Source organism: Chiloscyllium punctatum, chromosome 5 (assembly GCF_047496795.1).
Source record: "Chiloscyllium punctatum isolate Juve2018m chromosome 5, sChiPun1.3, whole genome shotgun sequence".
NCBI lineage: Eukaryota > Metazoa > Chordata > Chondrichthyes > Orectolobiformes > Hemiscylliidae > Chiloscyllium > Chiloscyllium punctatum.
The window spans coordinates 59,819,704-59,835,301 of record NC_092743.1 but is presented as its reverse complement, the minus strand read 5'-3'; the positions used below and the strand labels follow the sequence as shown (position 1 = coordinate 59,835,301).

Sequence of the window (15,598 nt, the reverse complement as noted above, 5' to 3'; positions counted from 1 at the left end):
ATTTTTCAAAAGAAAAGTGAAATTGAGACACCATTAGAAAATTCAGATGCATGCAAAATGTTGCATGGCAATGTATAAAATGTGCAGGGAGTTCTGTCTCCTCATTCCCCACTCAATGTGTGTTACCAAAATAGATTACCCCACTATTTATCTTAATTTTTATTAGTGGGACTGTGTATAAAATAGCAACAACTTTTCTTTAGTGAATCATAAATTCCGCTTCAAAAGCAAAGATTCATGCTAGACATTTGGTGGACAATGCTTTACTTTTCTATTGTAGTCAATGTGTATAAGAACCATTCCCCACAATATCAATATCAGGCAGATACAGGTAGATAAGATATGTTTATTGGTACATACCCATCAGTGCGACGTTCAGTATCATTTAAAACATGCGTCATCCTAAAACAGAAATCCAATTTCCAGTGCTTTCATACATGTAACTGCAAAGCTATTATAAATTATTTTGGGAGGTACTGAGTGAAGTAAACCATATCATGAATGTGTTCCTGTTGACTGGCAAGAAATAAAACAGCAAATACAACAATTCCTATATTACGGGAGTGACTCCTGAAATAATTCACAGAAACAAATCTTACTTAATGCCTCTACAATTCAAGTTTCCTGCATATTTTCCTATGAATAATTCTCACTCTTTACAGGCAGTTTATTCACCATCACATTCAATTCAAAATTATACCCAATATAAAATCTTTAAAATACATTTCACAATCCAAAGGAAAATGTTTAAGCAGATGCTGTTCTTTGAAATTATGATGCATTAAGTATATGGCAGTAAAGGTTCTTCAAAATTAAGGCACTAACAGGACATTATTCCTGTTAAAGTGTCTTGAGCAGAATAATTTATCTTTTAAAACAGTGCACAATTTATCTGTTAAGTTAATGTTGTCCACCATCTGATAGGAATCCATTTGCAAATGTAAGGCAATATATTTATAAAATTACAAAATATGTGTACCCCAGTAAAGTTACAATCCTGATTACTCTGAATTGTTGTTACTTTCCTTATGCTTCTGTTATTTCTAGCTGTTATTTCACCATTAGAAAATTCATCAATAGTGAACCACTATGGCTTAGCAAAAATGCATAGATCAAGAGTGAAACACTGTTCATTTTTTTCTCAGTTCTACACATTTTCATTTGAAGCATTTAGAACAGTAAAATTCCTAAGTACTTATATGAGGAGTTCACCAAACTTTGTCGTCTTAAACACAAAAGACTTTAGGCCTGTAGGTCTCTCAACAGAGCTACAATGAAGGCATGAATAGTTTGAAGATATAACAGATTCAAGACATAATTGATGTTCTCAAGCATTTTACACCATCTTCAAAGTAGGTCCATCTTGTCCCCTTCTTGTACTTTCAGTACTTTGATTCCACGCCTTCCCTCCAAAATAGCATGAAATTATTCCCGCAAGTGCAACTGCCCTATCCCTCACTTATTTAAATGATACAATAATGAAAGCTCAATGAGCTATTCCACAATGATCTATCGTGGTGTTCAACTGATTACAGGAAAACAAAACAGCATCTTATTTATAGCTATGCTTTATCCATTGCAATTGTAAAAAAAACTATGATAATGTGGGTAACACACAGTGAATAGTCTTCTGTATAATTAGATCACAGCAGGAATGGGGAACTGTGGAATGGAGGCAAGAGTTAAACAAAAATTGCAACCCTGACATTTGCAATGTTTGCATTGGAAGGAATTGAATCCGTTTTGCACTACTTTGTGACCTTCAAAAAGCTGGTTTCTTAAAGAATCTTGGACCCTATTCCTCTGGAGGTTAGCTGAAATATGAAACAAAAATCAAGGTCAGCAGAACGTTGACATCTACTTGAACACAGCAGCTAAAATATGAAAAGAAAAATCTGCCATAAGCAGCAAAGAATTAAGAAAATAATGCATTTTATTTGAACAGCAGAATAATCGATTATATCTCTCAATTTGGATCCTTTGATTAGCAGTTTTTATTATTATTTTCAGGTAATTGTAAAAGGAATGCATAGTTTTTTTCTTCTGTAATATTTTGTGTCTCAATCTGTCAAATTTAGACCTTTTTGTTTGGTTCTAGACTTCTTGTAACTGGCAACTCTGTAGTATCTTACAGTTGTGGCAGGAATACCAGAAATTCTACTGTTTAATGTGCAACAGGGCATCACTGGATGATCAGCTTCTTAAATACTTTAAATGGAAGAATTAAGGATGAGCAATTAATGCTGGTTTTGCCAGCAACATCCACATTTACTTGAATAATTTTTCAAAAATATCTATTTCATCAGCAATGCTGTTACATCCATTTTACCTCCAAAACTTTTCTTTTAATTCTTTACATCACACTAATAATCATACAAATGCAATGTTCCCAAGACTTTCATCTACAATAGGATCTGTGTACTGACTGCAACTTACCAGGTGCTGGGGAGTTTGGTGAATTGAGAGAATTAGGGAGAAAGGGAAATAGCTGCCCTTTGCTCTTATACATAAACTTCTCTCACCTTGTTGGAATTGGTTTTACTCTCATCTTTGAATATTCACTTTATAGACATAGGAGAAGAAACTAATTGGTAAGCAATTCTACTTTCCAATCTTCAGTTTAGAATAAATAGTCCAAAAGTAACCTTAAGGTATGCTACATGGAATCCTGTGGCATGCAGGGAGGTGTGAACCCTTCATGTGACCTAGGTGAGCATACGTGCCATAGTCACCAGCTGAAGAAACTTGAGCTCTTGTTTTGGAGCATGACTGGCAGCTGGAGTTACTGTTTAGTATTTTTGAAGGAGAGGACAACAAGTGGATAGCACTCTTGGGAGGTAGTCACAACACAGCAGAGGAAAATGCAGGTGGATTGATAATGGGTGTCTGCTAGAGAGTCCAAGAGAACTAGGAAATTGTCGTGGGCACTCCTGCATTACTTTTTGTGCTGATTGGTTTTCCATTCCGGATTGGGAAAAGGGTAATAGTTCCACAAAGCAATAGCTAAGTCCATAACACTGAGATGGCACAGCAATACAGATGGAAAGGAAGAAGAGCAGTCACGAAAGGGCATGCGAAAATGATGAGATGCACGAGTTATGGGAAGAGATTTCTGCAGCCATAGGAAGGTATGTAGCCTCTCTGGTGTGACTCAAGGATGTCACAGAGTCCCTACAGGACATTCTTCTGGGAAATGCTGATCAGCCAGAAATTGCAGCCCATGTTAATAGCAATGACATAGTTAAGAAAGTGGAAGTGATCCTGTTGTCAGAATTTCGTGAGCTGGGTAGAAAATTATCAAGAACAGCCTCTTCGTGCTATGTGCAAATGAGCACAGGATTAGGAGGATTGAACAGATGAAAACATAGCTGGAATGATGGTGCACAACAGGGACTTTAGATTCTTTTGAGGTACAAAATCTTAGATGGAAGAATTATCCAGCTTTGGCTAATAAGTTAAATATTGATTTAATATGAAGGAATAGGCTTATACAAGTTGTCAAAAAAAAGTAACAAGCTTGAGGGTTGGGAACATTTCAGAATTCATCAAAGCATGACCAAGAAACTGAATAAAAGCAAATTACTGCGGATGCTGGAATCTGAAGCCAAAAGAGAAAATGCTGGAAAATCTCAGCAGGTCTGGCAGCATCTGTAAGGAGAGAAAAGAGCTGACGTTTCGAGTCTAACTTGACCCTTTGTCAAAGCTTTTTCTCTTTTGGACCAAGAAACTGAAAATGAGAAAATAGGATCGGGTGAAGTACCAGAATGTGAGTAATCATTGAAGCAGTCTATGTCATAGTGGCTTTTCAGGGAGTTAGGAGTTAGGAGTCCGGATAGCTCAAGTCGACAGAACATCTGACTTGCCATCTGAGGCTCCACTGTTCAAGATCCTGTTTAGGCGATGCTTTTGTGCATTCGTGTCTCTGGGTTGTTGGTCTAGGGGACTTAAGGGCTTGTTAGCCAGAGGTCCTGGGATCAAATCCTGGACGAGCCCAGTTTGTTACAGAACTTAACCCTGAAAAATGAGAGGAGATACATTTTGGAAGGAGTAATTTACAATAAAGTATTCAATAAATGCATGACACTATGAAGTTCTGTGGAACCAAGGGGCCTTGTCATGTTTGTCTATAGATATCTGAAGGTGGAATGGCATTTTAGTAGGGTAGTGAAAAAGGCATATGGGACATTTGTCTTTATCAATTGAGGCACAGATTACAAAAGGAAGGAAGTCATGTTGGAGTTTACAGAAGTTTGGTGAGATCACAGCTACAGTACTGAGAGCAGTTCTAGTCTCCAAATTAAAGGAGGAGGTGCAAAGGAGATTCACCAGGATTATGCATGGGATGGACAATTTAAGTTATGAGGAAAAATTGAATAGGCTTGGGTTATTTTCATTGAAGCAGGGAAGACTGAAGGGCAATCTGATTGAAGTGTACAAGATTATGTGAGATATGGACATAGTAGTTAAGAAGCAGCTGTTCTCCTTAGTTGAAGGGCCAGTCACAAGGCAATAGGGGTTCAAGGTGAGGGGCAGGAGGTTCAGGGGAAAGTGAGAAAAAGTATATTTACCCAGAAGGTGGATGACGGTTTGGGAGGTGTAAAAGCGAATTGCCTCACATCCTTTAAAATGTACCTGTATGAGCACTTGGCAAGTTATAACATCCAAGGCTATGGGCCAAGAGCTGATAAATGGGATTAAATTGAAGGTCAGAGTTTTCTCATGTCTCAAACGTTTCTGCACTGGATGACTCTGTGATTTAATAAGTCTTTAAGCTAGGTCTTTACAAGAGATTCCAAGTTCTTCTCTTTCTAAGTTTGATAAGCTTTGATTGATAACCACTGTATCACTCCAGTGTGGGGAACTGCTGTAGAATCCATGGAGTCAGTCTCAAATGCATGTTATTTGATGTTGGGTGTCTGACTACTGTATGTGTGTTACTCATATTTATCTCATGTTAATTCTGGATTGTTGAACATAATTGTATAGATGTTATAGATTATATTTCTTTTCCAACTTTATGTTGTAAAATGAATTGTTTATGTCATAGGCTGAGGAACGGCTGAGGATACTGGGATTGTATTCGTTGGAGTTTAGAAGATTAAGGGGAGATCTAATAGAGACGTACAAAATAATACATGGCTTTGAAAAGGTGGATGCTAGAAAATTGTTTCTGTTAGGCGAGGAGACTAGGACCCGTGGACACAGCCTTAGAATTAGAGGGGGTCATTTCAGAACGGAAATGCGGAGACATTTCTTCAGCCAGAGAGTGGTGGGCCTGTGGAATTCATTGCCACGGAGTGCAGTGGAAGCCGGCACGCTAAATGTCTTCAAGGCCGAGATTGATAGGTTCTTGTTGTCTAGAGGAATTAAGGGCTACGGGGAGAGTGCTGGCAAGTGGAGCTGAAATGCGCATCAGCCATGATTGAATGGCGGAGTGGACTCGATGGGCCGAATGGCCTTACTTCCACTCCTATGTCTTATGGTCTTAAAACTGTGGAATCTTGTCCAATTAAAATAAAATTTACTGGCTCCTAACCAGTTTATAATGTAAATTTTGCAATCTGGCCTGGGATCATACCAGCACATTACTGAAAGCTAACATGCAATTAAGAGAAAAAATGGTATGTTAGCCTTTGCTGTTAAGAGGATTTGAGTACAGGAATAAAGAAATTTTGTTGTATGGAACTTTAGTGAAATAGTATCTGGAGTACTGTGTCCAGTTTTGAACTCCTTATCTATTTAAGGATAAACCTACCATAGATGAAATGCAACTTAGGTTGACCAGACGATCCCTGGAATGGTAGGACTATCCAATGAGGAGAAGTTGTGAACTCTGGGCCTATATTCTCTCAAGTTTAATATAAAACTACAGGTGATCTCATTAAAACACATAAAATTACTACAAGGCTTAATTGGGTAGATGGAGAAAGGATGCTTCCCCTAATTTGGGATGTGTGTGAGCAAGCGTATTCCTGCACGTGTCTCTAGGACCATGGGACAGAATGTCAGATTAGGAGGACTGAGGTGAGGAGGGATTTCTTCACTCAGGGTGATGAATTTTAGAATTCTGTACCATGACGGCTGTGGAGGCCGGACATTAAGTACGTTTGAGGAAGAGGATGATAGACTTCTGGATATCAAAGATATCAAGGGATATGAGACAGTGTGGCAAAATGGTACTGTTGTAGAAGATCAATCATGATCTAGACAGAGCACAATCGAGGGACTTAATAATCAATTCCTGCTCCAATTTTCATGCTCCTAAATCCTTATGCACTAATTCTGCTGTGACACCAAATCCCTCAGCTATTATTTTATTAGTTTGTAATACTCATATATGACTTGACTGTACTTTATAAAACTGCAGTAGCTAGTATGTTGAGCTGGCTCAGTGGTAGTGTTCTGCTTTTGAGGTAGAAGGTTTGAGTACACAGTCTAGTTTGACATTTCATTGCATTACCAAGTTAATGCTGCATTTTTGGTGATAATGTTTTCTTGAACAATTATTAAAAGTAGATTAGATTAGTATGTACAGGTGAATAAACTGTTTGAAAAGGAACAGAAAAGTTGTCTCTATGGTCTAGCCAGCATTTATCCCTCAACTAACATTAACAAAACTGATCAACTAATCATATGTTTTAAAACTACTTGTGCAGGAGATAAAATATCTAATAAATAATATAGAATGACAATGAGAGCACCAGAAGTATTTAATTCATCATCATGAGCATTTGAGAAAGCCCATGAACACTATATATTGCAAGTTTCTTTGTTTTTGATGTTTAAAATGGGAGAAGTAGTTAGCCCACTGCTTTTATTTGCATTGACTTAAAGGTCTTACTTTAAGACTGCAGAATTTCAACTTTTTACTGCATAATCCTTCGGCTTCACCCTTCTATGAAAACATTTAAACCCTTAGCAGCAATCATAGGGGATTAATTTAGAGCTATGGTCCACAGGTATAAGAGTGGTATAAACAAACTGTAATACTCAAATGAACTGTTATCTTCATGCTCATTGATTTAGTGAATAAATCAATTTAATTTCACTTGTTTCAGATGACAGGATATTCTTCAGTGTTTGTGGGACCATATTCTATGCTTTTATTCACTTTTCCATGAAAATTGGAAATCAATGAATTCCATTTTGTCACCTTCCAGAAATACAGATCAGAAGAAAACCTTCAACCCATATATTACCTGGGCTTGATTGGAACAACATGTTTGGCAGGTTTGCGAAAAGATTGATTTGGCGCTGATCTTGTGGAGGAAGTCCTGGGAGAGGCACGCACAAAGGTGGAGACTGATGGATTCTTAGGAATCTTCTTCATTAAATGTCCAATCCATCTTTTCTGTTCATCCTGAGAGCATGCCAGTAGCAACATTTCCCTAGCTGTGCTAACGTCATAATTCACTAAGGAGAAAACACACACATTAAACAAAGATTAACATATAAAATTCTACATTTAATTATTTTGCAGTCTGATGAATAAAATTAGTTCCCATATACTTGTCACAAACTTTCTCAGCAGGCACTCTGAGAAGCACTGTAGATTTTCTGGTTGATTTGAACGATATCCCAAGGAATGCCTCATCTCTGTTTGGCATTTTACTAGAGGAGAGGTACAGGTCATAGCTCACACCTTACAAATCTGTGCAATGGCATCTGAATATATCTATGTTCTACCACTCAGAATTACTTTAAACTGAGTTCCATTAACTTTCGCTCATCAAGAAACATAATAAAACACTAGCGTGACAATTATTTACTATGAGACGTGGAGATTAAATATTAATTGTGAAAAATATCTCTCAAAGCTAGGTTGAATGTTACAAGACAGTTTTGTTCCTACACGTTTTAACTTTAATGAAACATTTAGAAACCAAGGTATAATATTATTTTCCAATGGTAAAGGAATTCTCATCTGAAAAAGAGGCACCACAGCAAGCAAACATGGGATACAAAATAAACTTCTGCTGGCCCTACACAAGAAGGCCACTTCAAAGCTCAGAGATAATACAAAATGATAGAGGTACTCTATTTGTGCAACTGACCCATCAATGTCATTGCCATTATAAGCCAGAAGCAACATTTGAGGACACAAAAATATAAAAGATATTAATTTGAGATCTTTCATATTTGGAAGTGCAATATTATTGTATCTTTCGCAACTCAATTATAGGTTTTGGAATGTCTTGCAGAAAGAAATTTAAAAAGAGAAATTCCAATTGCAAAACCTATGCAGAAACAGAACTTCACAGAAAATAGTCAGACATTCCAGTTACATTCTGTTGTGACAAAATAACAAATGCAAGCATTGATGGCTAGTGTGTTGGAAATTAACATGTTTGTGGGACATGGGGGTGGGGGTTGAAGAGTTGGCAGCATGTTGTATTGGTGAGAACACAGGCTGTGTGCCTGGTGTAAATTATACTGCAAACAACAAGTAATTGCTATCCATGCCTCAACTCACGTGGTTAAAAAATCTCACCTTTAGCCAGATTGGCTAATCATTTCAGACAAAAATGTGTATTTGTCCTTCAATAAAGCCTGATTTTATGTCAAAGAAATAATTGATGGCATACAAAATTTACTAGAAAAGACTTCTGGAAAATACAGCAATTTCTTTTAAAACAAACGTTATAAGTCATGTACAGTAAGGAATTTGCAATGTTTTTCTAATTGTGTAATTCACCCATTTGTAAGTAAATTACAACTATTACTTTTAGCTTGAGTATATTGGTCAAGCAGTGTAAAAATAGACGGGAAATCAGTGCGCAGTTCATGAGACACTGAATCTTATGAATCGCATTGCAGAGTATCATATTCAGTTACACAGTCAATATGTAAATTTCAGTTTATGAGGAATATCTGTCCCCATATAGAAGCATAAGTGGTTATGTTAATTGACTAGTAAGTCAGAAGCCTGGATTAATGATCCAGAGACATGAGGTTCAAATACTGCAATGGCAGCTGGGAAATTTAAATTCAGTTAATTAAATAAATCTGAATAAAAAGCAATGGTGACCATGAAACTACCGGAATGTCATAAAAATTATCTGAAGGACATCTGCCATTCTTACCCTCTCCCGCTTATACATGACTACAGACCCACAGCAGTGACGTGTTTTGTTACTCTTACATTATGTGTAGAGTATTTAAAGGCCAAATACATTGAGCTAGACACTGGTTGCAATAAAGACATATCCAGCATAGGAGACCCTGCAAAGTCCTTAACATGAACATCTGGGAACCTGTGCCAAAATTGGAAAAGATGTTCTTCAGACTGGACAAACAACTGTCTAACATAATCCTACTCACAAGAAGCCTAATTTTCAACTATGTCCCAGACTCTTCCATCACCATCCTAGAGTTAGTTTCTATCCCATCAGACACAATGATAGTCAGGGAGGGATTGGTTCTGGGAGTTCTCAACAATGATTCTGGAAAACAATGATATCTAAGGTGCAAGGAAGCTTTCTGCTGATTACCACCAACTGAATTGCCAGCGAATGGATCAGCACTCTGTTGAATATCATTTGGAAGGAACACTGAGCATAACAGGGCTTGGCATGTACACTAGGTGGTGTATTATAGTATCCATCACAATGAGTGGCTTGGCCACATCACAGCTGACTGAGCTTTGAAGGTCATAGCAGCCTGTGCTGGGTTGTTGCACGTCGTGAGATAACAAACACAAAGGATAAAGCTACGTGACCTCATCCTCACCAGTCTAGTTATCCCAGATGCATCTGTAATAGTGTTGGTTGAAACAATCACCACAGAGTCCACAATAAACAGAGTACCATCTTTCTGCTAAAGTCTGCCTCTAATGGCTGTATGGTATTACTGCTTTGCCAAATGGAATAGATTCTGAATGGATTTAACAGCTGAATACAAAGTACTCTGGGTCACCTGCAGCGTCAAACTCCACTGTGATCTGTACGTTGGCTTAGCATATTCGTTATTCTATCATTATCAAAAACCATGGTTCAATGAGAGATCAATAGGTTGAAGTTACATCAGACTAAATGCATGCTAAATAGAAGGTCTGTCTGTAGCCATATTGCAAAGTGGCTTCACAACCAACAGAACAGGTCACAGCTATTTCATCAATTTGCAAATGCTGTTGGACAACTTAACAACTAATGCTACTAGGAGGCTCCATAAACATTACCATCCTCAATGATGAGAAAAGTTGTCATGTAAAAGACATGGCTGAAGTGTTTACAATCATCTTCAGTCGGAAGTGTTAGGAAGATAATCCATCTTGCCTTCATCCCATAACATCACAGAAAACACCTGAAACCAGTTAATTCTACTCACTTCACATGAAGCCACGAAATAGGTGAGTGCAGTGAAAACAGCAAAGATCATTAGCATGTCAAATTCCAGCTGTAACGCTGAAGACCGCTGAGTGCACCAAAACAAGCTGCACCTATAGCTTAAAACAAAATATTGTGGATGCTGGAAATTGCAAACAACTGGAATGCTGGATAAACTCAGCAGATCTGGCAGCATCTGTGCAGAGAGAAAGAAGAGTTAATGTTTTGAGTCCATAATGACTCTTCAAAGTTTCTCCAGCATTCTCTGTGTTTGTTGCACCTGTAGCTAAGCTATTACAGTATAACTACGACACACATCTTCACAAAGTGAAATATTGCCCATGTATATTCTGTCCACAATGATAATACATGATAAATAAAATTAGGAAAATTACTGTTCTGTTAACCCACTCCACATTATCAATGAAGTCATAGATGATGTCAATGATAGTGTCATTAAGTATCGTTTAGTTGTTGATGCTCAGTTTGACTCAGACCTCATTATAGCCTTGAACCAAATATGGAAAACAGTGTTGAATGCCAGAAATGAATTGAGAGTGACTCCCTTTGATATTAAGACAGTTTATGAATAAGTGTGATATCAAGGAATCCTAGTATAATTGATGTCATTCGGAATCTCAGGTGAAAAGTCTCCACTGTTGAGAATCACATCAACATAATGGAAGATGGCTGTTGCTTTTGAACACCTTTAATCTCAAACCAAAGACACCATTGTGGGAGTTCCTCAAGACAGAGACCTTGACCAAATCACTTTCATTTGCTTTATCAATGACATTCCCCCTGACTTAAGATCAGAAATGGGATGCCCGAATGAAATCAATGTTTAATTCCATTTATCTTGTCAGGTAATGAAGTAGTTCATGCCTTCATACAAGAAGATCTGGATAGACTTCAGGCTTGGGCTGAATAGTGGCAAGTGACATTCACATCAAGCGAGAGTTAGGTCATTATCATTACCAAGAAGAGTGAATCTAACCATCTCTCCATAATATTCACCAGTATTACCATTGTCAACTCCCTCACATAAATATCCTGGGGATGTCAGAAGAACATCACTGACCAGAAATTTAACTGGACCAGCCACTTGAATATTATAGCTAGAAAGGTTGTTCAGAGTTTGGGTGTTTTCAGTGTCTCCTCCCGAATTCCCAAAGCTTTTCAACCATCCACAAAACACGAGTATAAGTAAATATTTTTCACTCACTGAGGTTACTGATTGAGGAGTTTTATACCACATCCAGCAACTTAAACATTCGCTACATCCATCAATGGTGTGCTAGAACTGCAATAGGTACCATCCATAAAATGACCATGGTGATTCACCAAGCTTCATCATCAGCATTTCCTAAACCCACAAGCTTCACCACTGACAAGAACAAAGATGCAAGCACATGGGAACACCTCCACTTGGTGCAATTTCTCCTCAAAGATAAAGACCATCCCGACTTGAAACTATGTACCTAATGACTAGAGAGTCCAGACTCCAGCTCACTGTTTAATAATATGAGGTAGGCCATTTCAGACCAGGAAAAAGTGAAAATTCTTTACCCAGAAATTGGTGAGCCTGTGATTTTCTGGCACAGGAAATGGTTGAGGCCAAAACATTGAATATTTTCAAGAAGAAATTAGATACAGTTCTTAGAGATAAAGAGATAAAATGGTGTAGGGAGAAAGCAGGAATAGGGTAGTTGGATGACCAGCCATGATCACAATGAATAGTGGAGCAGGCTCGAAAGGCTGACTGGCCTATTTTTACTCATCTTTTCTATGTTTTCATCGTCTTTCCTTCATTGCCACTTGATTAAAAACCCTGGAACTCACACCTAACAGCATTTTAGGAGGATCTATATTACACAAATTGTAGCAGTTCAAGTGGAACATCATCAATTTTTAAGGATAATCAAGGATATGCAATAAATGCTGGAATTCATAGAGACACCTACATCCCACGAATGAATTTTTAAAAATCTGCTTTAGCAGATACTGTCTTTTGCTGTAAACATGAAGAATGTTGGGTAAAGTTAGCGTAATTTTAGTTTTGATCATGTAAAATACTAAATACCTTTGCATGGCACAATCACATCTTCCTTTTTATCCAAATGATCCTTATGGCACTTAACATGGCATCGCCTGCATTCCAGTGCAGCTGGTGGTTTGAAGACATGCCATAGAGGCTTTGCACAAGCTTCACAATTAGTAGGAAAATGGTACAGTGTAGGAATGAATTCATGACCTTTATGAGATATGAAGTCAGGTTTTTCAACTGACTGCACAGCTTCTCCTTCTCCATCCTTTCGACATTCACCCTCATTGGCATATAATATCTGAAAGGTAACATATTTCACAGATTATTTACACATAAAAACAGAATAATTTAAATAAATGGTTCAAACTACAAAGTTAAATACATCAAAGCTTGCTACATAATGTTTCTGCTTTTGACAGTTATAAGACCATAAGACATAGGAGTGGAAGTAAGGCCATTCGGCCCATCGAGTCCACTCCGCCATTCAATCATGGCTGATGCGCATTTCAGCTCCACTTACCAGCATTCTCCCCGTAGCCCTTAATTCCTCTAGACAACAAGAACCTATCAATCTCGGCCTTGAAGACATTGAGCGTCCCGGCTTCCACTGCACTCCGTGGCAATGAATTCCACAGGCCCACCACTCTCTGGCTGAAGAAATGTCTCCGCATTTCTGTTCTGAAATGACCCCCTCTAATTCTAAGGCTGTGTCCATGGGTCCTAGTCTCCTCACCTAACAGAAACAATTTCCTAGCATCCACCTTTTCAAAGCCATGTATTATTTTGTACGTCTCTATTAGATCTCCCCTTAATCTTCTAAACTCCAATGAATACAATCCCAGTATCCTCAGCCGTTCCTCATATGCTAGACCTGTCATTCCAGGGATCATCCGTGTGAATCTCCGCTGGACACGTTCCAGTGCCAGTATGTCCTTCCTGAGGTGTGGGGACCAAAACTGTTCACAGTACTCCAAATGGGGCCTAACCAGAGCTTTATAAAGTCTTAGTAGTACATCTCTGCTTTTATATTCCAACCCTCTTGAGTTATGTAATATCAGAGACACAAGGGGAATGAACCCACACATTTGGACTCACTCCGCCCAATTCCTGTAACTGTGGGAAACATGAGCAAAAGTCCAAATGGATGTTCAAGTTATTATTTTCCATATTAGGGCTCTTCTGTAGCATTGTTCATGGTGCATCATAGGGTAGTGTGGGTTTACATTATTGTCATTCAGGCCATGTGCTCTCAGGTGAGCCAGAGATGAGGCAGATAACAAAGCTTTTCTGCCCCTTACCCAAGTTGTACAACTCTGAGCTCTCTGTATTTTCTCCCATTTTCTTAAAGGGGTCTTTCACGTTGATCAAACTTCTTTCCTCACCTTCTGCTCAATAACTGAATTAAATATGCTTTCTCTTCTCATTCTCTACAAGAGAGGATTTCTTTTCTCCAATTGTCTCTCTTTGACTTGGGACCAGAATCTCTTCCACTGCCCTTACTCAACTGGGTAACCCAAGAAGATATCTCTGAATGAGATACAGTGCTGTATTGAGAGGAGTAGACCCACATGGCCTGATGACCCATTGTGTACACTACCACAGAAAATCCACGAATGTTTAAAACAAAAACATATTTAGACTTCGCTCATGTTTGCTACTATTTACAACTGTGCTCCCATTCTCCAAAAAGCATCTGCCACTGTTTTTGTCTATTGTCCAGGCTGTAGTGTTGCTGAACAAGCGTTCGTCAGATGCATACAAGAGCAGATATAATTACTAGGCTACTAATTATGTTACTCATTCCCAAATAATCTTACATTAGGGGCCTGCAAACAATTTTCATAGACGCTTAAACCTTTCGAGCAATGAAAATGTTTGAAAATTTGAGAGTTAGTTTTCTCTTCCAGATCTGCTTTCCCTCTTGCATTGATTTAAACCAACTTAGCAGATTTCTCTTTGGAATAATTATCTCTATCAGTAACCCCTTTCTCTTTTGTAAATCTATCAAGATGTGTTTTCTGTTCTCCTTGACAGCTCCCTCAAACATCTTTGTTTTCTTTCTTCCTCTTATAGCTTTTCCATTGCAATTAACCAGAACTTAATATAGAAAGCAACTTTCTCATCTTGTTCCTCTTGAAGTTTGTAGTTTATTAGCAGCAACTGAGTTCATCATAAGGCCACAAGACATAGGAACAGAATTAGATCATTCAGCTCATTGAGTCTATTTTAACATTCAATATCAAAGTTGATCTGATAACCCTCAACTTCAATGTCCTGTCTTTTTTCTATTACATTTAGATGGAATTGAATGGAAATGACAAACCATGATTATTATAATCAACTGAAATGAAATTACCTATTTCAACACACAACTGGATGGCTTCCCACATTTTACTCTTTGTGAACTTTAAATCATCAAAACTCTGCTGCCCATGTCCTAATACAAAACAAGTTCCATTCAACAATGAAACATGCTAGTTAACCTACATTGGCTGTGGTCAAGCTACAACTTGATTTTAAAGTTCTCACCTTTGTTTCAAATCTCTCCATGGCCTTGCCCCTCCTTATGTCTATAATCTCCTCAAACTCGACAAACCTCCAAGATATCGCTTCAAATTCCGGCCTCTTGAGCACTTTAATTCATAACTGTTTCTCATTAATGGCTGTGATGTCAATTGCTTTGGCTCAGAGTTCTGGAATTCCTTCCCTATAGCTCTCCTCCTCTCTACTTTGTTTGCCTCTTTTAAAAACCTTCTTATCTGTTTGTCCAAGCTTTTGGTTAACTGACCTAATATCAGCTCATATGGATCATATGTATATTCTGTTTCTCAATGTTCTTTTTATTGAGCTAGCTTGAGATCTTGATTATAATAAAAGTGCAACTTAAATATAAACTGTTGTCACTGTTGGTAGATCTTCTACTTCTATTATTCTGACCTATCCAGTAATACATCCATCTAGAGGACTGATTCCCAGGTTTATGTTTTGTGTTTCCATTGAAGTATTTTGGATGTCAGCATATGCTGCTGGTTGCTTGGCAGTCAGAGAGAGGAAGAGGATAGTGATAGAGAGAAAGAGGATGGGGAGGGGAAAGAGAGAGGGCAAAAGAGAAAGAGAAGAGTGAGGAGAGAGAAATAGTTAATGTGCAGCAGAATCTGAACCAGGTGATGTCAACAAATGAAAGTGGGATAAATCCAGTTCTGGTGAACTTCATGCCTTTATGTCA

The 15,598-nt window shown here is 38.0% G+C and overlaps 1 protein-coding gene across 3 annotated transcripts in view; it reads right to left on the bottom strand.

Annotated features, from left to right (window-relative positions):
* Window positions 1–317: 317 nt before the first annotated feature.
* Window positions 318–15,598, bottom strand: part of rock1 (Rho-associated, coiled-coil containing protein kinase 1) — a 205,184-nt gene continuing 189,903 nt past the window's right edge. For all 3 annotated transcript variants that reach the window (XM_072570409.1, XM_072570407.1, XM_072570408.1), the window contains 3 exons: window positions 12,409–12,670; window positions 7,200–7,413; window positions 318–1,814 (listed from right to left, as the gene is read on the bottom strand). In XM_072570409.1, coding sequence (XP_072426510.1) covers window positions 1,811–1,814; window positions 7,200–7,413; window positions 12,409–12,670 — 480 coding nt within the window. In that variant the 3' untranslated portion in view covers window positions 318–1,810. The remainder of the gene's footprint in view (window positions 1,815–7,199; window positions 7,414–12,408; window positions 12,671–15,598) is intronic.